The 25520-nt window shown below is 37.1% G+C and overlaps 1 protein-coding gene across 1 annotated transcript in view; it reads left to right on the forward strand.

The window, feature by feature from the left end:
- Window positions 1-25520, forward strand: part of LOC107191115 (calcitonin gene-related peptide type 1 receptor-like) — a 147276-nt gene that overhangs the window by 25186 nt on the left and 96570 nt on the right. Inside the window, 2 exon segments of the mRNA XM_015580069.1 lie at window positions 2732-2790; window positions 24661-24778. Coding sequence (XP_015435555.1) covers window positions 2764-2790; window positions 24661-24778 — 145 coding nt within the window. The 5' untranslated portion in view covers window positions 2732-2763.

The raw sequence follows: 25520 nt of genomic DNA on the forward strand, positions 1-25520 counted from the left end.
ATACTTAGTCAGACATAACGGAATCCCTCGCAAGAGTGTGAGAAGTCCAAAAATTCAAAAATTTCATTTTATCGCGCGAAATACCCTCCAACACGTGGAACCACCACCCAGACAAATATTACGAGTTGAAGTCCAGCATTTCACGCCAAATGGCGCCAGTGTCACCTTGCTTAATTACACGAAATGCTACGTAACGACTCAGTTTCTTTTCGTTACTATGAAAAATTCCTTGTTTTCGCCTCGTGACACTTTTCTTACAGTACTGTGCTACAAGAAATAGCCTGTATTTAAAAGATGCATCTTTGGAAACTTGATTTTAGAGTAATGTCTCGATGAATGCGACATACTCGGGTCCACTTCGGAGCATTCATGGCACGACGGAATGGTTTTTAGCCCCTCATAAATTTGTTTTTTTATCTCAAATCGAGTCTCAGCTTAGCTTCTGTTTACTATGTTTTAATTGGTTCCATAGAGGGATTCCCCCAATGGTGGGAATAGCGCCGTTGCTCGTGTCGCATTCATCGTGGAATCACTGTACAGAGAATCCTCGTCGAGTATTCGAAGGATCTACTGCACTGAAAATTAAATATTTCATAAACTAAATGGTATACTAATAAAATGGTCATAAACGGCTGTAACAAATATCATTAGCTTCAGAATTCCAAGCTCTATCGCAGCATCAGACCACATTAAAAAGTCAGCGTTACACGTAGGAACCTCTTCTTGTTAGTGCCGAGGAGTCTTCGAACACTCATCGAGGATTTTCTGTATATTCCATGTTTTTCTTCACCACCGTTCGACTCGGTCGTCCGCCATATTGGAATCATCCAGATGAAACGCGCGTCCCATGAACAAGGAACGACGAAAATATCGTCGCGGTAACGTAATTACACCGTGCAGGTGTATATACTTCCAAGTTTGATTAAGTTTCGGCGTCGGTTGTTCGACTATTCGGAAGTTGATAATTTCGTGAGGCGTTGGATGGTGTATATTAACGTTACTGCCCCCCCCCCTCCCGTAATACGGCCGTAATCACGGTACGGGCGAGTATGTTTTCGTAGCAATGAAAACGCTTCAACGGAGTCCGAAGTCGATTTCGACCATTTATTGGTGCCCGCTAAGTAAGCTCTTTAACGACTGCACCAGCTGGAGAATGTAAAGAACGACGCGACGTGGTGAAACGTGTGGCACAACTTGCAATGAAAACATCCTACCCCTCGGCGAAATGAAATAAACAATGTCAAACAACATTTTCTTCATACGAATCATCGATGGAATCTACTTCATGAAATGGCTGCCGTGGTATGGTCAGTTCTTCCTACTTTTGTTTGTGAAAAGAACTTCTATTTGGGGATTAGTGATATCAAAATTATGGTAAAATTCATTTATTCGGAAACGAAGATCTCTGGAAATGTTTTTGCAGTCTTAATTTAGGTTTTATCGGGGTTTGGTGCCATTTGGCAGATTGGTGGGAAATAAATAGTGGTTTATAATGTGTTTGGATTTATCATATTACCTCTGTTTTAATTGCAGAGTATGAACTTTTTCAGGTAGCGATATAAAAGTTTAGTTAAATTGTTTCATTCGAAAATGAAGAGCTGTGGAATTATTTTTCTGCATTCTCAATTTACGTTTTTATCGGTAATGGCTGCCTTTTGTCAGATGAGACATAGATGGCCAGTGAATATATGTTAAGATTACCGTTATTGCCTCTACAGTAATTGCAGAATATGAATTTTTAAAATTGTTTTTAAAAGGTAACGAAGATTAAAGTTTGATCAATTCGAGTGAATCGCAATGGATAGTATTGGATCCATGTATAGCTGTTGAAGAAATGGATAGATCAATAGTTAGATTTGTTCTATTATACTTTGAAACGTCCTGCATAAAATGTCGAAGTTTCAAATACACAAGCACATTAATGAAATGCAATGCTCGAACCCAGGCGTGGCGAGTCACGCAATTTGGTCGCGTGACGATACGTTTTTCGTTACAAAAAGAAATTGCGGAATGATCTTGACTATGACCTCGCTTCGATCACGCGTCCACGATACGTGCATAGTTGTTCATTTTTTTCTCCAGTTCAGGAACGATTTTTTACAGAATAAATTGCAATAGAAAGAATAGTAAAACCTGTAAATCGTGGAAAGTGATTGTGATAGAGTCGGAGTGGCTTTTCGATGACCACGATCGATCGATGGATCTTCTACTGTCCATTGGACTTATTACGTGACTGTTGTTTCGAATGAAGAATCGAAGGGAGGAGACAAATGGAATTGAATCCCATCGGTCTTTCTTTAGGTTGATCCTCTGAACGATAACTGAAACTATTAAGCAGAGGACATAGGTGAGGTCATCGATTTTACTTTGGTCGGATCTCTTCTGAGGAAACTTTAAATTGGGGAAGTTAAATTAAAGAGGGTACGAGTTTTAAATTTCGCGAATCAGGTCGATTACGAGATCAGAAACACACGATTATTAATGTTACATTGAAGTTTTTAACATTGAAAGTGTGTGATAATTGATTCCTAAATGGGTTAGTAGTTTTTCGAAAATTGTTTCTCGAATATTTTCATACCGAGTAAAGGGACGGTGTGTTCGAAAGAGGTGTTATAAAATAATTTTACACGTGTATTTATTGAGAGGATCGTAATCTAAAGATATAGAATAATAAACATGTTAGATGTTTGTTGCACGTCTATTAACATTCTTGTGTGTTTTTTGTTGACAGCTCGTGATCTGAAGGCGTCGTAGCTATCCGCAATGATCACTATGGACGTGCAAACTGAGGTGAGCGAATGCATCGATTGGATATACAGGGTAACCCAGTTGAAGTCATACACGCAATTATCTTCTGAATAGTTTCTTATAGAAAAAAATGTTTCAATTTTTTATGCGTGTGTCTTGAAAATTTCAAGGTGACCGTTGTATTTTTTTTTTTAAATAGAACAATATGTTTTTAGAACAGTAACATATTATTGGGTCCATGAATTCTACATGGAACAGACTACAGGTCTATTTGAATAAAACTATATGGTTCCATTAAAAAAAAAAGCAAACGTCACCTTGAAATCTCGAAGACAATTCCATTTTCGCTGAGGGACATTTTATACTTCATATTAAATGAACTATCATTAAGTTAAAATGTTTTGAAAAATACATTTATTTAAATTTAATTATAAGGGGAGGTTTAAATTTTATATTTAATAAATTTTTGTATCGATTGTCGTATAAATCAATAATAAAAATCAATTTCTGCGATAGCAGAACCCTTATATGATTAGAAATAGGGACATTGACTTTAGTTTAGGAGATAATTGCGTGTGTCACTTAAAATAGGTCACACTGTATGTATATGTATACATTAGTTAACATTCTTACGGGAATATCAATTCACGTATATTCATAGTATTTTACCTCCTTTAATGTTGGTTCGTGGCCAGCAGAATTCGCGAGCTCGAGCACATTCCCACTCTCGTTTTGTTCGGCCGTGCAATGTGTGTCCGCTCTATTTATGGTAATTACACAAAAACGATCCGGAAACACGCGAAGATACTTTAGTGCGTTCCATCCGCTCCATTCGACCTCCGTTAATGCAGCGTTATGTAATTACGCGACCGGTGTTAATTGCTCCTTCTATCGATTTACGTTCCATTTGTTCTTGCAACGGGTTCTCTGTACATCCAATTCACTAACAACATTGTGTGTTGTACATTCCAAGTCTTTGTATTATTTGACATTTGAAGTTGTATTACATACTGTTAACGCATTATTTTATTTTATTTTCGTATTATTTGTACTCTGGTATTTAATTGTGTTTTAACAGTGTAGCTTTATTAGTCCAACTATCAGGGAAGAGGGGGTAGCATTGGTCACTTAAATGAAACACATAAGCAATATACAGGGTGAATCACTTAATGTTTGCACCTTAAATATCTTTGTTTTTAAAGATACGTAAAATGTCTTAAGATCAAAATTGAATGGTTCAATGGGGCTGACACAATGCCAACATTTTTTTATTTTTATATCATTTTTGTTAGAGAAATCAAGGTTACCTTCATTTTTTAAAATGGAACCACCCCTTTTTCCGTGATCTTGAATGACCTTGAATAATTATAGTCACTGAATTCCTAATTAAAGGGACTATCATCATTTTTGTTTAAGAACTGTTAAAAGAAATATAGGTATCCATTTATAAAAACGAAGTTGACCTTCAAATGACCTTGAAAATGTTCACCAGATTAAAAATAAATAACGTCATTTTCTTTCCCCCTCAAAACCAAACAGCTTTTATCTAAAATACTTTCTTATGAAACGTTTTGTTTTTATGATGCTTCCATCTGTCAACTTAAATGCTGCAACCCTGTATATAGATTAATTCATTAGTACACCTAATAGAATCGATACGTTGTAATAGAACGGTAATCGAGTTCTTATAGGGTCAATCAATCGGGCAGGTCGAAATACATATATCTTATTATCGAAATATATAATATATATATATTGCCAGATTATTGGTCACTGCGGTCACGCAGGAATTATATGCGGTAAACAGGTGTGGTTTCCGGGGGGCGTTAAATCATGTAAGGGGTACATAATGAACACAGTTTGCGAAGACATTCAGTTCGGGATACATGTTGTTATCGTGGCGACGATTACATCGAAGTTTTCGCATTACAGACCAGCAGGTCGCAGTAAATTCGTTCTGGGGAACAGTAAACGTCAGGAGAAATATTTATCAAAATACCAACATCAGCGAAACTGAGCAAAAAATTGCAAATACAGTATTAAACAAGTAGCAATAAATTCCGTTAACGTACCTCCTGTACTAATCTTTAAACGAACCTTTTTTAGAAATATGTAGACGATGGTAGAAGAATTTTCCTGTAGAGGTACCAATAGAATAAAAAAATTAATATTGAAATATCACAAACAAAATTAATTGGATTTAATATTGAAATATTACAAAACTATTTAGGTTCAATATAATTATTTAACACAGCGTGAATGCTACAATTTCGATAGAAGTTGGAATTAATTAAGCAGTAAATCAATCTGATTTCGTTCAGGTAAAAAGGTAAGACCATCGGCCTAATGTCCATTAACAATGTTAATAATTCACGATAAGGAAACTGGAGTTCAAGGGAACACAGTCATGGAAAGACCGAGTTTCGGGGGAAAAAATCGTGGAGCTTGATGGAACACGGTATGGCGTGACTCGATTATAAATTCGCTTGATTATTATACGGAGGCGGCAGCGTAGAGAAGAAATAAAAAAAAAAAACGGAGAGAGGCCCAGTGGTTCCGAGTTAAATATCTCGGACGGCGTAGCGAAAATGTTGCGGCAACAGGGCAGGGGGTCTCGGCACGATGTTAACGAGCAAATTCGTCTTCATTCATGACTCTTAGACCTCGAGTTTTAAAGCACGATGAATACAAGGCTGTGCTATCAATCTCCGCGGTGCCTGCATCTTTCATGATTCACAATGCATCACGACGATTAACTTTTTCCATCGTGCGCCTCGGGGGCTTCACTTCACGGATATCGCGTTGCTATTCAATTTCGGGCTGTCTTATCAGTTGCCAACTCTTAACATTAATTTGTTTTCGTTGGAATATATACAGGGTGTTCAAAATAAAAAGTGTTTGCGAGACTTTATAAGTGTTTGCAAAGGTTCCGAGATTTAAATTTTCGACAACCTTAGATCTACAAAATTTAAGTTTCATTTTAATGAAAATGTAAATTTTATTATTCTTCGGTTACTCGTATAATCCCGCAACATGTGCAAAATCCTAACAGACAACAATAATGTCGTATTTCTATGTAAATTGAAATCTGCAACCCGTCAATCCATCACGGATCTCCCATCATTTTCTCACGTACCGTATCAATGTTCGACTGAAACAGGGATCATTTTGCAAATAATTTCCCCTCGGATTACGTTCTCCTATTGTTTACAAGTTAAGGAGAGAGGAATGGGGCCCGGTATCGAAATGATCCACGTTGATCGCTAATGGAATTAATCAGATCCACCGACTCGCCGTTCCCGTGTGCTTCGTTAATTACGACATCGACAAAGTATGGCTAGCCTACAACAGCCTGCGCGGAATACCGTCAGTAGTATGTCCATATACGAGAGAATATTCGACCGTGGTCATTCATTAACGGGGAGTGGGAAGATCGTTGATGGGCGATGGATACGCATCTAACAGCTCTCCATTTTCGGGTCGAATAGTCCATAGAGCTGGTAAAATCTTCGGTAATTGGAGTTTCGGCTTGGTAATTGTACATAAAACCCTGATATCGATTCGATGATATCGATCTGACCTGATATCGATTCGATGATGGCCCCCTTGCACTCTCAATCACTGAAATAATTTACACGAATTAATAATATACATTGCTATGAAGAGAAAATTCCATAAAAATTGTTAGTTGCATTGTCTTTGGGAAATACCAGTATATCTATTCCTTTTATTGCGCCGGACGAATCAGTTTCCTTCCATTTTAAACGAGCCCATAATCTAATATTAGCACCTGTAGCTTTCGCTACGGAAGCATTGTTAACGAGGAATTCGAGGTACCATTGTTCGCCAAGGTAGGAATACTTCACCGAAGGCAAATTTAATTAGACTTAATAGATTCCTCCAAACGAACGTTTCAAGAAATCGTTAAGTCTTAGGTCGAATCGTAAACGGTTTTCATACTTGAGCATTGTTAGACCTCTCAACAAAAATTTCCGATTATCACATTTTTCCACTCTTATACCATTTCTGTCACATCGCTGACGCGCAAAAATATCGTCGTCACCTTCGCATTAAGTCGTAATTCGCCGATGATACGAGTCGGAATTGACTTCCACTTCGCGCCCCATCGTGTTTCCCCTTCACTGCTCGTTTCGTCACCCTTAATCGACGTTCGTAAACGTTGTTGCGCCCCTGTTGTAACGCGTTTTATTCCCCTGTTTGGCAATAAACCGCGAGAAGGAAACCGGCTGGTCCCGTTGGATTTTCAGCAGTCGTCCGTGTTTCCATGAACAGTCACGCGGGGGGTGGTAAATAATAGCACTTATTTCACGCTATCATTCCGTACCAAATGGTTTATGAACGTAGTAAACGAGCAACATTTCTGGTCGCGTAACGTCTGATATTAATAAAACGTTATCGTCGACCGATTTCGTTTATTCGATATCGACGCGCTGCCGAGTTCCGGGCTGTAAATTGTTATTGACGACTGGGAGGGCAACCTGTTCTATTATTGCCATGGGAGGTTGATAGCGAGACGATTCGATCAAATAGACGTCTGACGAGCAATTTTAAGTCAATACTTCACACAGACCTTCTTCGATTGAATTTCTTTTGTGTATAGAGCAGGATCTGTTTTATATTTTATTAGTAGGTATAGTCTTTTGTATATTATCCTTTCGTCTGGAGTTCTCTCACGTAGTGTATATAGAATTTTTAGTCTTTTGGTGTTCAAACGTTAAGGAATGAAATGTTAAGGTATCAACCGTTAAGGTATCAACCGTGAGGGTACCAACCGTTGGGGTGTCAAACGTTAGGGTATCAATCGTTGGGGTGTCAATCGTTGGGGTATCATCGTTATGGTATCAACTGTCAGGGTATCAACCGTGAGGGTACCAACCGTTGCGGCTTGAACCGTTAGGGTATCAACCGTTGGGGTATCAACCGTTTGGGTATCAATCGTTATGGTATCAACTGTTAGGGTATCAACCGTGAGGGTACCAACCGTTGGGGCGTCAACCGTTAGGGTATCAATCGATGGGGTATCAACTGTTAGGCTATCAGACGTTCAGGTATTTGAATAATGGGGTATTTAAGCGTTTCGGTATTAAACTATGTATTCGATTAATCACTGGATCGATACTTCAATTAAATGACGTTAATCTACAATCTATTGATTCTCCAACACACCATGACCACCATGATTCATTAAATAAATTCAAACGAGACGATTACAATTTTTCGGGTCCCTAATCGATATTTTCACTAAAGTATGTAAACCGCTGAACATTTCACCGAGGCAGTTAGCTCGTTTATAATTAATGAACGATATCAAACGTCCAACGTGGTCCGTGTACGGGGCAGTACTTCACCATGTGAAGTTGGACATTACCAAGATGAACGATTCTATGCTAAATGGAACGTGTATGCATATACGTATAACCAACTGCTCGACGTACAACCGAGGCGATTGGATCCCGAGGCCTCAATCCACTCGAGTGTTAGGTACAGAGATCATCTTTGAATTTACGATTCGTGGAGCGTCCGTGTGCCGATGATATCCATTGATTGGTTAAAATAGATCTTCGAAATCACGCCTAATATTAACGTCACAAGTCTTGGAATCCTCCTGTCCGATCCACGTGTGTGTGTATATTTGCTCGATTTTCGTTTGGACGTAAAGTTTACTCTTTAATCTGGAACAAGGCATCTTACTTCACTATTTATTCCAAATATCTCTGTCACTCGTTGAATTGTAAATTTCCAAGCGAACGAAAAGAGAGAACCGGCGAAACATTGAAAATCCCAGCTCCTCGTAGGTGTTTTCAACGGACGGCTTTGGGGCACCAGTTCTGGGCAAATCGGTTATTAGAGACGGGGCGTTCAAGGGTAAATTCGCGTCAGATTTCTCGCGGAAACGTGTGTGAGAGTCGGGGCGAAACGAAGAGGAATCGAGCCAGAGACGGGGGAGACGCGTACAAGTTTCCCTCGCGCTACTCTGCAACCTAAGGAAGTTTCCTTTTACGGGACTTTGCACTGGGAAATATTGCCCCTTCTTGTTCCCCCGGCTGCTAGCTGATGGATACGATTCCATGCACCTCCCCATGTTCCGACAAGTTTTCTTATTTTTTTTTTGCAAAGTTTCTCGATTAAGAGTTACCCGTTTCTCGATCAGATTACCGATTTCCGAGCACGTCATTGCGTAAATGCTGCGAAAGGAGTCTCTGTAAAAAACATCCACATCATTTTTCTCCGTTATCCGAAGTTGGAGTAACTTTGACTCACAAGGAACCCTAGATAGGTGTCCCCCTCTGATTTTTTTTCGTTTTCACATGTTTTGTAGTACTTGAAAAACTAAGCCACATATGTTCTTTTTATATCTGTGGATATTTGGTTTAAAGGGGTGAAACCGTTACGTAAAGATTCATCATTTAACAGGTATATTTGGACTTGTTTCTAGAAATATTGAATTCTTTTCAATTTTAATGGGTGTAAAATATATTATATCATAAAAAACCTGATATGGAATTCTAATTTTTCTAGGTATTTAAATCTATAATAAAATTTTCTAGGTATTCTAATTTTTTCAGGTATTTTCATATGGAATACTGTTTCACGTAAAAATCAACTGAATTTAACAATTTGCAGAGCAGCAAAATCGAAAGTGATCGTTTTCTGACGTAGGACAATGCTACCCTGAGTCAAAATTACCGCAACTTACGGTGCTTAATAACATTTATTTTGAAAAATCGTATTTCGTTATTCCTTTCGTTATCTTGCTGTTAGACGAACAATCGAAGATTGGAATGAATAACCGTTGTTTGTGTGGGCACACGCGTTTGAGCGTCATTGGCGGCCATTATTGGCAATCGGAGCGTAACGGGTCGGAGTTTGCGGGGGAGAGGCTGGCGGTGTAATAAAGCAAAATTTGGGGGGGACAGAAGAACAAACGGGGCGACCGCGATTCAATGCGCAGAAATGAAAAACGATCAAAATGATCGCGAGGGGGATGTATTCGTGCTCGATTTATCCGCGCGCGTGTGCCGAATGCAGAGAACAAGACGCGCCATTGTTACCGTGACCTCGTGTTGCAGATGTGCGGCGAAGTCGCCGCAAGAAATGGTTTCGCGGGTTGACAACCGGAAAGATTGATGGGGATTTATTTCTTGAGAAACCTTGTGATCCGGTGTCAGAGACGTCGGGGAAAGAAGAAATTGCGAAGGAAAATCTGGAGTAATTGTGGGGGATAGAAAAAAAATTTCAGCTGCGACGTTGAAGGATTTCCTTTTATATAGTGGCTCTTGAAAGGTCCCTGTTTAAAATAGACGTAGTCGTATAAAAGGGAATACGGTGATTTTATGCGAAAAAATAGGTCAAAGGTTAAAAACATTAGTCCATTTTCAGGCCAATATGGGAGGTATAGTGTCTCAAGGGGAATTACGTCAAAAACGAAGCGAATTTAAAAAAAATATTCCATACTTCGACTTGTTCTCTCAACAGGATCAATATGAGTTATGAGATACTCTATATAAGTGTATATTTCCGTTCATAATCATACATAAACGTCTGAAGTGGAGTACATAGAACGCCGCCATATTGGAGTCACATGACTGGCGCACGCACTGCTGCCACCACAGGAAACTTCATTTCTGAAATGTGTTTTTAAATCATCCCGTGGAAGTGGTAACAGTACAGAACCCAAGAATTCGTTGTTACTTTTGCGTAGAAATGAGTTCGAGAAGACAAATTGTTTCTGTCACGGGGCTTAGGTAGTTTAATCTATTAAATCAGAAGACGAATAAAAATATTCTGATGCATTTTTCTCTGTAACAAACGTGAATAAGACGTAACTTACACTCATAAAATTACTTCAACATGATAGAATGAGATATTCTCTAAATGAGAATGAAAAGGAAAATGACAAATTTTCAGTCCAGCACAAAGGACCAATTAACTAATCTTCCGCAGTTAACGGATTAAGGATGAATTGGTTATGCAATTTGCGAAGGTATGTTCCACGGGATGAGGATCGTTCGATCTAAAATCCCGTCGCGTTCGAGCGTGAAATTCGCCGCCATGAAAATCCGTCCGAAGATCTCGTGTCGGTACTTCGTGCCTCGCGATGCTGATGCTCGCGATATTTTATGCCGGCGGAATCACGGTTCCGCCATTACGGCGCGCCAGGGTATGCTTCGGAGACTTTACAGGCGACATTCTTTATCCGTGAAGCGTCGCAATTTGTCATTTAGATGATAATCCTGGGCCGGAATTACGGTTAAAGAGAATTTCACGGTGCTCGTCGGGTAATGCATGCCCCGCCGTAAACTCTCATATACTTAATCGTTACCTGATTGTTACAAAATGGCGGTTGAAGAGGGGGCTGTTAGTCTTAGAGTTGCTATACATAGAAGGGCAGTGATTAAGGATTTCCTTTTGTATTCCTGTCCTTATTTTTCAGATTGAAGTTCAGGGTCAACATGCTATATTCTATTTTTACTTACTTGTTTCTATATATGTACATTAAGTATTTTCCTGTTAAGTATTATATTAACCCATTATATACAGCTCTTTTTTTCATGATTTCTCAAGGTCACCTTCAATGTTTTGCAAATACACTTATAATTTTGTTACGTCTATCTGTTAGAGGATTTCAAGACGAATTCGGTAAGTATCATAACATAACATGTGTTACTTTTTTTTCCAATTGAATTCATTTCAATTGTAGTGCTATAAACGCATGCTTCAATTTTTTTAAACTTAAAAACGTCGTAGGGTTTAAAAGGAAGAAGAAATACTGACGACAAAACTATTAATAACAAATCTTCGAAATCCTTTTTTAATGTCATTTTGTGTTCTATTTTCGGTCAAGTACACGCTTCTTCTTTACTCCATGTGTCTCGAATAAATCATAAAACTGAGAATTCAAGTAATCATTCGCAGTCTATTTAGTTATCAATTGACAATCACGTCGATTTCGTCAGTGAGATTTTCAAAAAAGTAACCACTTTTTCTCAGTTCAGTGCAATTCGATTTGAATACAATTCAGTTCAATGGAATTTAGCTCGATTCAATGCAATCGAAGGGATCAGTGCAATAGTAGGCTATCAAATAAAATTTGTAAAAAAGTGAACGAATGGATTATCTGTGCTACAATCCTTTATTGTAATAGGTTAAAATTGTGTTTTACGATTTTTTTATTTCAAAGCAAAAACTGTTAAATATTCTGAAATTGAGGCTTATTTTATTAAACCTTTTTTTTATTTACCTTTTCTATTATTGTACTGATCCCTTCAGTTTCATTTCGTTCGTGTCTCGTTGAAAGATCTTCCATGAGAATTCCACGGAACGCCTTTCGAGGTCCAGTCGAAACGGAAGCTACAAGTTGATCCTTACCGTATCACACGTGCAGCCATCTAGAAAAAGTTGCCTCCGAAGCATTTGAGCATTCAACGTTAAAACTTTCGATTTCCGTTTGCTGCTAACGAGGTCCCCAGAAGTGCTAGCCGAAGCGTTTAGTTATAAAATATCGCAGTTCAGAAAGTATGTGGGTCATTTGGAAAGTTCTGGAAATAAAGTATAGATAACATCGGTATTTTTGAAATTTTTAGGTCATCGAAGATTTTCCATTTGTCCTACGAATTAACCAAGTATAGGTATATATAAAAAAATAGTTTAATTAAAACATTAATTTTGGGGATTAAAATTGATTTTTCCTTTTTTGATAGTATTAGTTATAAGAGTGATCTAATTTTAATTTACAAAATTAATGCCTACTACATATTATTAGGTGTAAATAAATGTTAAATCGAATGTTAATTAGGTACAAATTTCAGTAATTCCCGATACCAAGTGGGTAGGAAGTCCTTCTTCCACACCAAATTTTCCCCCAGCGAAAGCTGAGTTTGCTCATCGGTGTATGTCCGTAAAAAAATCAGTCTGGCAACTTTTTGAACATATCGTGTGTATCTAATGTCCACGTAATCACGTGGATACAGAGCCAAAGTGATTCTTGACCGGTGTTTTGGGTGAATCGTCGGGACCAAAAGGTTTTCGTCAAGAATCTAGACTCCAGACGATGAAAGAGCCAGGATAGAACCGCCAGGTGCATAGAGAAGGGTCGATATTATGGAAAAAGCGAGAAACATCCGAAGGCATCCGAGAGGATACCGAAGGTTACGGGGGAATGTAGCTATCGGATATCTCGGATGCTTGCAAGGGAGGATAGACGAGGAGCGGAATGATGAAGTTTGTTTCCCTCGTTCCGCCAGTAATGGAATTTTTCCGCGATGTTATTGATAATGCCTTCGTTACAAAGAGCAAAAAAAAAAAAAAAAGAAAAAAAGGTGGAAAGAAATACGGAAAGAGACCGCGCGCCACGGAAATGCTCGTAGATATACACGGAATTGAGAGAGATACGGCGGACCCCTCGTCGGCTCTTAACGGAATCTTTCATTTTGTGTGCACAGAACTTTCGTCGGGGAAAGATTTATTCGTTGCTTATCTTAATTCGCGCCGGGCGGATAAGGCGCCTCGTTTTTATGTAATGTGTTACCGAAAATGAATGTATATTACGGGTATTTTCCTCGGTTTTTCTCGGAGAACTGAGAGGGAACAGCGGACTCTACAATGTGGAGATAAGGGATGAATTTTATACGGCGGGTTGGATATGAATGCTTCGTTATGAGGATGGAAATGAATATTGAAAATTAAGGGGTTATCATCGTGGTTCTCTGATATTATTTATGATCGTATTGATGACCTGTTTGGGTTGTTAGCGACACTAATAGTAGGTAACACGTCTGTATGAATTAATAATTGACTGTGTAATTTGATGTGTGTATAGTTAGGGGTCAATTTCTTACATTTAGTATAGTGTATAAAATTATTATTAGCCGGCTTATATTTCTGACGACAGACTCCTCTCGATTATTGTCTGGCTTGTTCTACAAGATTATTGTCCAGGCGTTATCCCCACGGGATAAAGGAGCAAGCGCATTCTTTATTGTCGTGGCTCAGACTTCGGGCAAAAAACGAATTTAAGAGGGTCTGAAGCATTTCTCCCTATAAGGATGAAGCATGAAAATGACTAATTATCTTTAAATTTGGTTCAATTCGATATTTTAATTAAAAATCCTCAAGAATTTTCAAGGATTCTTCTTGCCTGGCGACAATCTCGAGACTAATTTTCCGATCCATGAACCACGAAGAAGTGCTCGAATCTTGTCGAGTGGGAGTAAAAGTTTCAAGCTGTTGTTTTTGTAATAATCAATCACTGGAGGGGAATCGATAGATGTAACTTCGATCCTCGGACGTGTCGTGGTGACTTATGTCGATAAATTTTTCTCCTCTCCCGTTCCATTGCTCTTGTTTTGGCGCCTTTTTATCCTCGAACCGTCGTCGATTGGTTTTTTCTCCCTCGAAGTTCGGTAATGATCTTCGACGTAACGCGCAGACTTTTCTTTTTTAATGTCCGACCAGCGTCGCAAGCCGCCTCTTGTTACATCATTCCCGCGTAAAGTGGATCGCGTTTTGTACGCCGACAAAAGCGAAATAAATTGCTTCACGGGGAACAAACGGAGATCGAGTGAGTTTCAATTACCTGGAACGATAGCGTCTCTCGCCAAATCACTTGAAAATAAAAGTGGTTCCAGTTATTTGTATTTTTATTACGTTCTTTAAAGATTATTGTAATCGAATTGCTGCCAGCGAGAATTCGTTTGTCGAACGGAAAGAGCGGTGAATTGTTTGCATTTGCAGGGATTCTTTGCTTTGTTTTTGTAAGATACATTCTTGGTAAATTACCTACGTGTTAAACGTAATCTCAGTTACATAGCGAAATATTATTGAAATAATTGGTTGTAAGTTATAACAAATGTTGTGTTATGGTTAGATGTAGGAACAACAAAGGATTCGCGACTGAATCTTACTTTTTACAATACTGTCGTGAGTAGACTGCGGAACATTTTCAAAGTAACATTTTTCGAAGTGATTTGCAAAGACAGATGTGAACATTGGATTTTCTTTAATTTCAAAATGATTTTATTATGACAAGAATAAGACAGAAAATATATTAGATCTGATGATAATTTTACCATTTATCATATTTCACATAGTCGTATACGCTATAAATGCATATAATCCGCAGTCTAGTCGTCAATTATACATTATATTGTCATACATTCTCTTTTAAATTAATTTTTTCAGGAATGTATTATTGTTCAGTTTAAACGAATTTGACAGAACTTTCTTAATTGTCCAATACAACTTCTTATCAAATTTCCACATTCTGCTCACCAGATTATGATCGCCATTTTATCTTTAATTTTTCATTTTAAAAAGTAAATTTCGATGCTTTTCTCGGTTTTAGTGTCGCTTCAGAATTGTGCGCACGTAACGGCGAAAAGGTACTGCAAGAACCGAGAATCGGTTCTTTTAAACTGTTCTTTTAAACTGTTCTTTTAAATTGTTCTTTTAAACTGTCCGTCATGATGCTGCAAAAATTGGACATTCCGCGTAACCGCGTGCACGACCAGTCGTCTTTCTTATCCCGTTCGTGGTGTATGTATATGCACGCTTGGGATCATACGGAATCCCTTTATGATCCACGAAAAAGCTTTGTAGCTGAACCTTTGCGCGAGACGCCTTTTAATTAAAACGGTAAGTCGAGATTCGGTGCAACGGGTAGCAAAGGAACGGGAAATTCTGAAGAAATCGCTAACGCAAAGCCCTAAACGAGACCCCTTGGTGTTTCATTTTTGCACGGGATAATGGAGATTTCTCTGTCTCGATTAATTCGGAATGCTCGTTACGGTGGAAAAATGTAATTGCTGCAAGGGAGAAATTACAATCGCGCTTGTGATTCATTCACAAAGAGTTTATCGATTTCTGTTTAGAAGACGTTCAAATCTCGCAGCTTTATCGTAAGATTACATTTCGAGAAACTGTATTTATAATCTTAGATTCCATTCATTTTTCATCTTTTTCCATTCATTTGTACAAATGTATTCCTCTGTTTAATAGTAAAACTAGCAAATCCGTCAAATTTACGGATTGAATATTTCTTACTTTACGATCGACTGAAATAATAATAGTGCTTTTAAGGGAACTTTAAAAAATCCTCATGGACCCCTCGAAAGTCTTCAGTAGGTTTCCACTAGGTTTTCCTCAAGATCTTAATTTTCGTAGGAAAAATCCTTATAGACACCTTGAAGGTCTCGACTAGATTTCCACTAGGAATTTTTTTTGCGCGGAGAAAATCCTCATGGACCCCTCGAAGGTCTCCACGAGGTCTCCACTGGGTTCCCAGTAGGTCTCCATTAGGTTTTCCTCAAGATCATAATTTTCGTAGGCAAAATCCGTATAGACACTTTGAAGGTCTCGACTAGATTTCCACTAGGACTTTTTTTTGCGTGGAGAAAATTCGCATGGACCCCTCGAAGGTCTCCACTAGGTCTCCACTAGGTTTCCACCATGTTTCCACTAGGTAATTTTTTTACATTGGCAAAATCCTTATGGATACCTCGAAGGTACTCGATTAAGTCTTTACTGGATCTCTGCTAACTCTTTCCTCTATTCAACTCTGTATTTGGTCTCCGTTTGATTCACGTCACGTCTACGTCAGATCGATGTTAAGTCTACATAGGTTGCTCAGTCGGTTCGGTCGCTCAAAGGATCAGTACGGACGCACAGTAATTGACAGTTAACCAGCGCGCGCGCGCGCGCGTAGTGTCATCAATCCAAGAATTTAGTACTGCAAAAGGATAACATCTCTGTACGGGTATACAGACCCTCTCAATTTCGCACGATTGTTCTCCAGGGAACTGGAAGTGTCGTTCAAACGTAGAAGAGGCCCACTTCAAACTTCTCAGAGTCGCCGTCAGTCCAATCCTCCTTTAACCGTAGTAACCGCATTAATTACCGAAACGGGGCGTGTGTCGCGGCCACACGTAGACGGAACCACGGCGGATTACTTAATTGGACGACAAGCAGGAACGGTAATTAGAATTTACTGGGCGTTGTTGGTGTCGCTACGTGACGCGCAAACGATATAATTTAATACGCTCCTCGCGTTATTACAATATTGCGCCGTTCGAACCACGAACTTTCGGTCTGCTGATCCACGTTTCTAATTTTATTTTCAATCGTTTTTTCATGTATTACAATTAACGATTTCCAGGTATATTTCCCTGTACTCTTTCATTGTCATCATTACTTTATTCTTGTCGGTATTATCGTCTCTCATGTTAGTCCAGTTATCAGTTATTATTGCAATTTACAGTATAAAACAATTGATTTTTCCATAAATAGTGGTCCACAAGTAAAATAGTATTTAAATTCATTGCTTATGAATCATTAACTTTCTGACAGACCGTTTGTCGACCCAGATGGCTGTTACCGGGTCAATAGTGACCCACTGTAATTTTTGTTATAAATATTACAGACCTTACTTCTAAGGTTCTAAACGTTTTGCAATGCTTTAATTGCAATCTTCTTTAAAATTAAATAAAAGAAAGGGTAAAGTGTATCGATACATTCGTGTCAGAACTTTGGAAATAATATTTCATTTCGTACAGAACATTTTGAAACGTCCTATAATGCTTACATTAAACGAACTTCTCGGCGTTATAAAGCCTTGTTCGATAAAATAGCGGAAATTTGATAATACGTCATTGTACAATCGACTGTGTAAAATACATTATCTTCCGCGATATGCCTTTGTCGTAATAAAGGCTTCTAAACTTGGTAATTGTTTTCCATTAAAAAGCGCATTAACGAAGTGATTAATATCAACGCACACGACACGTCATTTTTAACTGAGAATTTTCATTCTACTACTTCAATGAAACAACAGGTTATTAAGTCTGGAATAAATCGCCCGTTTGAACACGCTAAGGTTACTATTGTACTTATCATAAATGCAAAATATGTACAAACTTCTGCAATTTTTGTTTCCACGTGATAGAGATCATAATTTCTGCAATTTAAATAAATTCTGGGTAACATTTTGATCCGTAGAATTACGTCATTTTGGAAATAAGAATGGACGACCCCTATTTGTTCTCCATTAAGTTAATAAAACGACTGACAGTTAGAAATTTAATCATAGTAAAAAGAACATCCAGAAATTTTAAGAGAGCAGTAAAAATAGCCTGAAGCAAAAAAATTGCTTTTAATCCCATTTTCTTGTCTTGCTTTAACCAACAAAGTGCGTAATGTGATACGAAAGCGGAACAAAATCGTAGATACGATATCATTTCATGTTGCGTCTCTATCAGAATCTATGTTGTTCCATGTCATTCTCTCGACGTTCACAGCGTTGAAAGCAATCGTCTGGGACGAAACGATAATGCATGCACGTTAAAGTTCGTCTCGCAATTCACAGTACAATCAAGACGGAAGTGATTCTACGTGTGAATACAGTACGTGGAACGAAATATGTACTTCCGTATTTTTTTAAAGTAACTTCGTTCTCCCAAAAAAATCGAATTCGAACATTTATGGAACGTATCTTTTATTACCCACTATTCTTATTTACAACGAACACAGAGCTTAGTGTTTCATTACTATGTAGACTGTTTATGAAAATTTACAAATTTGGATACTGATACATGGATAGCAAAATTGAACAGAATTTTTTTTCTGGATTAGAGGTTTTAATATGTTTATAAGCATGCACGCGTACTAATAAATTTTATTATTATAATTATTTTCCTACATTTTGCAAGTCACGGTCCGCTATAAATGCATAAACATTCGCAGTCTATTAATTACTTAGTTCCTTTGATATTGAATTATAGCAAAAAATCCACCATACAAACAGGAATATGTATAAAAATTAATGCCAGTAGAAATGGTCAATACTTGGTCAGCCACACAAACTAAAACTGGTTTCCGTAATTAATTTTGATTTCTGCGAACATTAAGGTTCGCACGAAAAATGTTATTCCGCATATATTTGTACGCAGAATGAGCAGGACTTTTCGTTCGTATAGATCTTTATGCGGGACTTCATGTAGAACGAATGGAAAATTGGTGAAAAGAGGTGTTCTCTGTGGTGCTTTCGAAATCGATTTCGGTCTGGTCAAAGGGTATCAATGCGGTGTGCCTCGGTATTTGGATAAACGTGGAAAATTGCAACAGGTTATATGTGGCATCTGTTGCTCTCGCGCCGTTCGATTGTTTGGCTCTGGAAAAGGCTGGATCCGCCATTCGATTCGATCATTGCGTACGAATTTTAGTGGAACGTTCTCGTGCAACTATCTTTTTAAAATTTCGTAGATTAATTTCTACGTACAAAAGGAAGCTGTTATTTTGATTAAATTGACAGGAATATCTTCAGTATCTCTCTTTTCACGTTAACTATCGTAGTAGTTACTGGTGATCGGTGCAATAGTTTATATTGAAGAAACATTCGATTTCTGAACGGTGATATTTAAAACCTTGCGAATGGTATTTGAAATTTTGTGAATGTTATTTAACAGCTTGTGAATATTATTTATAATTTTGTACATATTATTTAAAATCCTGTGAATGTCATTTGAAATCTTGTGAATATTATTTAAAATCTTGTGAATGTTATTTGAAATCTTGTGAACGTTATTTGAAATTATGTGAATATTATTTGAAACCTTGTGAATATTATTTTAAATCGTGTGAATGTTATTTGAAGTGAAAATCGGGAACCAAATGAAATCGGTTAAAACGGGGGACCAGATGGGATCAGTTGGAAGCCAGGGCTCCCTATATCAGCCCCATCGAATTCCGCGTGTTGCGTATGTATGTAAATGACGTGTCGCGTGACACGTGTTCAATGCCGGTATTCGATATCGTATTCCTGGCGAACGTGGCAGAGAATCGATCGCGTCACTCCCACGCAAAACCATGAAGACGATCTCGATAATAATACCTTGCACACAAGTTTCACATGTCATCAAACGATTAGAAATAAAGTCCTTTTGAAAGATGGATGCTGATTGCCTGGAAAATCGCATGATAACAGAAATAAATATGTATATAACCGGCACCTAACGACCATTTCTTACGCTTTCTCGTTACTTTCTTCAACTATGTAGAATACGTAATTTCAAATTCAGTATATCGTACTTGTCAACTAAAAAGTATGGCATGATTTAGTTTAAGGGGTTATTCTACTTTGACGGCCGAAAAAATTTAGCTATCTTTAGAGATTTTTTCTCAGTAGATACATTGTGTGATTAAATGCATCTTGTCAGTGCTTATTGAACTACTTATAAGTAATATTAAAAAAGTGAACTCTCAAACTAATTACGAGTACTATTTAGAGTATTTTGAATTTTTTGCTTCGGATGAATCTGAGCTGAGAAATCTCCTGCACCATAGAGATACCCTTTTTCGAGATGTCACTTTCATGCTAAAAAAAAACTTGAAACGAAACATAATAAAATTATTTTTCAATAAATAAATAATCAATAAAACGAAAGAATGTAGAATGACCCATTAAGCTCGTTGAAGAGTAATGCGTGCTGTATTTTCCCTTACTTCTTTTAAAATTGTAATTCTTTTTCGGAAAACACTTGTGATTCATGTTGTGCTTCGATAATATCAATGTTAGTGCTGATCGATATTTGGGTTAATCATCATTTACGATGAGCGACATTCACCGTAATCATCGATCTACTGTTATTTCTACTATAAAAAAACCGATGAAATCCGAGGGTGTAATATTAATACGAAGAATTTACAGTAATTTTCAATTGTAATAGTAGGTTCATTTCTGCGAATTGGCCTTTACAGTCAGAATTCGCGGAACAGTTCCATCGAGATCGCCCCTTTGGTTCACGTCGCTCACATTGTCGGGGAACTACGGGTTAGAAATTTCCACGATTATTCGTCACGGGACCCGTGGATTCCACTTATCCGGCGATTTGCCGGCATCTAATCGCCCGTTCAATTTATACGTGTCGGCGATTTGAATCCATCGAGCATGCCACGACCGCAACACGCGCGTATCCGTGTTGTGACTTCTGGCCGAGTTTAGAAACCGTTTCGACGGTTCGCGCCGACTTCCCGCGTACACTGACACTGTAAATCTCTTGAATATTCACTTCTTTTTACCAAAAAAGATTCGACTATTTTTTTCTTCTTCCGATAAAACAACTATAATTTAAAAAATACGCTTGAATTACAACAAAAAACTAACTTAAATTAGTTTTCTTTTTATGCTTCTTTTGAACTGTTGCACTTTTGAATTATTTTATTTAACGATATAAGGGTGTTCCACGTAAATGTTGCCACAAAATTTAAGGAGTTTTCTTTAAGTTTGCAAAACATTGTGTTGAACACAAATGGAACTCTAATTAAGGGTGCACAATTTTTAGAATTCGGAGTTTCTTTGTTAGCATTTATTTCGGAGAAATGGATGTTACCTTCCGTTTTTCTAAAATGAAACTATAGCATTTTCGAGATATTTTACGTTAGAGGATTCAACACATAAAAAGAGCGTGAATGTAACAAATTGTACTATTAATTGTGAACTGAAGTTGCGATTAATTTTATTTCTTACTGCTGTTGGAGTAATGGTTTCTTCTGTCATCTCGGGCTATACAATGGAATGGAGCTGCCGGGTTCATTAAAATATGCTCAGGCAGAAGAAATTACTTTTTAATAAATTAGAGTGGAAAGGTTCTGGTTTTCAAGAAATAATCGGAAGGAAATCGTTCCTGTTTCAATTTTGAATACCAAAAAGTGACGTCTAGTAGAAAAATCCGATCACTGATCAGACAAGACAAACATTGAAGAAAAAATGAGTCAATTAATTAAAATAAAAATTCTCAAAAAATCTATGAATTGCTTAATTCACCTTCTTAGTATATAAAATAAAAATTATCGAACAATCTATTAATTTCATAGTTCACCTTTTTAGTATTCCATTCGTCTGTCTGTACATTTCAACGATGGGTCATAAAACGTTAATGCAGCGGCAAAATTGGAGCACATATGGTGTACAAGTGTAGAAATAAAACCGACCGCAGTTTCAAGATCTAATATGCGAAGCTATTGACTTGCAGAGTATTCTTGTAACGAACGAAACAACTAGAACTTTCCATCTGAATAAAACTCGAGCATGTGTAACGACAAAGTTTGTATTATTTTTTACTGTTAATTACTAGGTAAATACTTTCGATTATTTATCTAGAAATTATCAAATTTGATCGATAAATCTCTGATCTAGTATAAATAACAATACCTTAGTGTTTACATAGATAGAAGTTACCTATTTGGAGGTGACAGTGAGAGAAAAAAGTGTTCATTCACCATTGATTTCGAATTATCACTTCACAATTTTGTATTTTTTATTTTCAGTATATTGCTAAATGAAAAATTATATTCTTCCAATTGTTCCATATTAAATACAGCTTATTGTTTGTGTTATGCTGGAAACAGTATCATTAACACTAGAACTACCGACGATAAACGCATATTTGCTTCGATCGGTGGATAAACGTGAAAAATTTTTGAATATTTAAAAATTTAGAAATGGACCAATTTCTTCATTTTCATATCATAATAAAAGGTGCAAAAGATCTGAGAAAATGTATTGTCATAACATTTTAATCGTCGTTATAAGAGTGTATTGACAAGTCATTTTGACCTGCTTGGAAGTTCTAGGGTTTAAGAACACTAGGGTTAATCGACAATAAGTGTCACCAGTGCTGCGATATTTTCTTCCGTCACTGTACATCTTTGTATTGTACTCGAAACTTCGAATTACTGTTCACGTGAATGTTCTGATAAATTAAGTCTTTCATTCGGTGTTCCCATGGTGAAGGTTCGAGGCGGCTGAAACCGAAACGAAAGGGGAGCGAATTATCGTAGACCCGGTGTGTAACGTATTAGGTGATTATACTGTTAAAGTGAAATTAGTTGTAATTGAAGTTCGTAGCGTGTCAGACGGTGATTGCTGTATATTCGCCGACGTTACACAAACTGAACCGATTAATCCGTGAGTTATCAGCACGCCGATAAATTGTTTAACCTTTCGCGGTTTTCGGCTAACTCGTGGCCGATTTACCGTCATTGTTTTGAAAACTGAACAGTAATTATCTACCTAGAAATTTAGATAAACAGACGACTTGTTTTAACGGTACTTCCATTATATGGTTGAGTCATGAATAATATGGATTTTCCGAATTTACATAACTTCGAGATAATCTACGAATAAGTTTAACACAAATTAGATTTAGTTAATTGTTATTTTATTTAAAAATTTTTGTTATTATCGATATTGAATGAAGTTTCGACGCAAATGAAGGTGTTTACGACTGAAAATTGCGTGCAACTTTTTTTATCGGGATTATCGAGCAAATAAAATCGTTTGAATGATAAGAATTTATTAAAGATACTACACGCGTTTATTGTCGTTGGTTACGAGTTTTCAGAACCGTGTAACTGAAACTTTTTTTCATAAGTATCATTCCACGGTGAAGAGGCTTTGGAAGAAAAATTTTGTTCCTACGTTGAAAATTCATTGCCGTTGCAACTGCTCTTCGTAGAGTAGTGCACATCAATTTTATTTTCTTCTCGGGCGGTCTTGATGTTACCTCGTGCCCTTTTTATAGTAGATTGATGTGTTTTTACGAGACTGGTCTTGCACTGACACTTGCAGCTTACTTTACGGCGCCTGGAACGTTGCAAGAAAGGAAACGCGACATCCGAATAATTTAACCACTAATTAAAAAATAAAGGAATTTAGTCGAATCTCTATTTTATAGTTTTTTTCTGTTAATTTCGGTAGATTAAAATATTCATTTTTCTAGACATTTTCAGTTTTTTCTTATGTTTCTCTTCCTTTTATTTTTTTCAGTTCTTTGAGTGTGACTTACGTTCGCGGGGTATTTAAACGGTGTTTGTCCATCGAACGAGAGGATTATTTGTTTCACGGTAATTTATTGATATATTATTTTTTTTTTGTTTTTCTATGTTTCCATCCTTCCTGTTTCATTTCCACTGTTTATAAAAGAGTGCTTAACATTTTTTTCCTCTTTTGATATCAGAGGTTTGATCTAGTCGAACTTTTCTCTAACAGTAGAAATGAATTAATTTTCTCTCGACATTACTAGTTGTTTTTAAGGACTATTAATTCACCAGTTTGTCAACAGACGTCGCTTTAAAGTAATGGAACAAACGGAGCGCCAAGACGATCAATACAGGCAATCGGAGATATTGTATTATGTTTAACCACGTTAAATATAATGAATCACTTTCTACACACATCACCGTTCAGATGTTTGATAATTACTCGTCATACACACGTTTCACCGATTAATTAACTCTTATTTTCATTAAATTAGCACACTGTTTACTTACCACACACGAGAAATTGTGCCATTTTGGTCTATTACTCCACGAATATACTTGTAATACATACTACAATACCACAATACCACAATACCAAAATACCAAAATACCAAAATACCAAAATACCAAAATACCAAAATACCAAAATACCAAAATACCAAAATACCAAAATACCAAAATACCAAAATACCAAAATACCAAAATACCAAAATACCAAAATACCAAAATACCAAAATACCAAAATACCAAAATACCAAAATACCAAAATACCAAAATACCAAAATACCAAAATACCAAAATACCAAAATACCAAAATACCAAAATACCAAAATACCAAAATACCAAAATACCAAAATACCAAAATACCAAAATACCAAAATACCAAAATACTAAAATACCAACATACCAAAATACCACAATACCACAATATCAGAATACCATAATCCCGCGATATTGCAATACTACAGTACTGCAGCATTACAGTGCTACTATACAGGAATATTAAAATAATACAATATTGATCTTTATTCTGTTGGGTCTACTTAATCGAAATGTTTATGGGAAATTTCTTTGCGACAGATGCCGTCGAACTCGACAGCAGGCAGCACCCTATTAGACGAAGACTTGCGTCGAATCTTGATAGAAAGGGAGCAGGACTGCTTACAGCTGCAGGCCATGAACTCAACGCCACCACCAGGTAGGATTTCAATCTAATTAACGCATGCACACCTGAGTGTAAACTTACTTAAGACCGAGTAGAATGAGATAATTGTACAGTTTAAATTCAATATATTTTTTCGGTCTTATCAGTCACAAAAATGAAGGATGTTAGGAAATGACAGCGAACATTATGAAAGAATTTTCGGTCTCTGATTTTCTTGGGAAAAAAGAATAGAATTTGGGAAAAAACCGTGGATTCATTACCGAAACGCTGAACCCTTTGAATGCAAAGTTCGGTAAATTATATGTATTTGTCCCGGCAGAGGGAACGCTTTCAAAGGATTAATATATCGTTACTGTCATTAGAAGTGTAATATTAACACTTGAGCTAACAACGTTTCACGTGTGTACCTGGGATTTCGAAAAAAAAAATACAAATTAACGAATCAATTAGTTTATTCCTACACATTTTATTTGTACACATTGTACACAAGCAACCATCTTGACTTGTTAGGTAGTCCTAGTGTTAAACGTCTGATCAATGAAAAAATAATCTAGTGAACGTGTCCACAAATGAAACGAATTATATTGTCTGTAAATTTATGAAATTCGACATATTCACTATATTTTATACACAATGGCATCCTTAACGAATATATTTACGTTTATTTACAAGTACGGTATAATTTGGCCAACCGGGACACGAAGGTCTTGATCGAAGTCACGTGACCAAAAACTGTCTTTCGTTGTAATTAGACCGTGGATTTTATGCATTAATA

This window comes from Dufourea novaeangliae, unplaced genomic scaffold, assembly GCF_001272555.1.
Source record: "Dufourea novaeangliae isolate 0120121106 unplaced genomic scaffold, ASM127255v1 scaffold221, whole genome shotgun sequence".
Taxonomy (NCBI): domain Eukaryota; kingdom Metazoa; phylum Arthropoda; class Insecta; order Hymenoptera; family Halictidae; genus Dufourea; species Dufourea novaeangliae.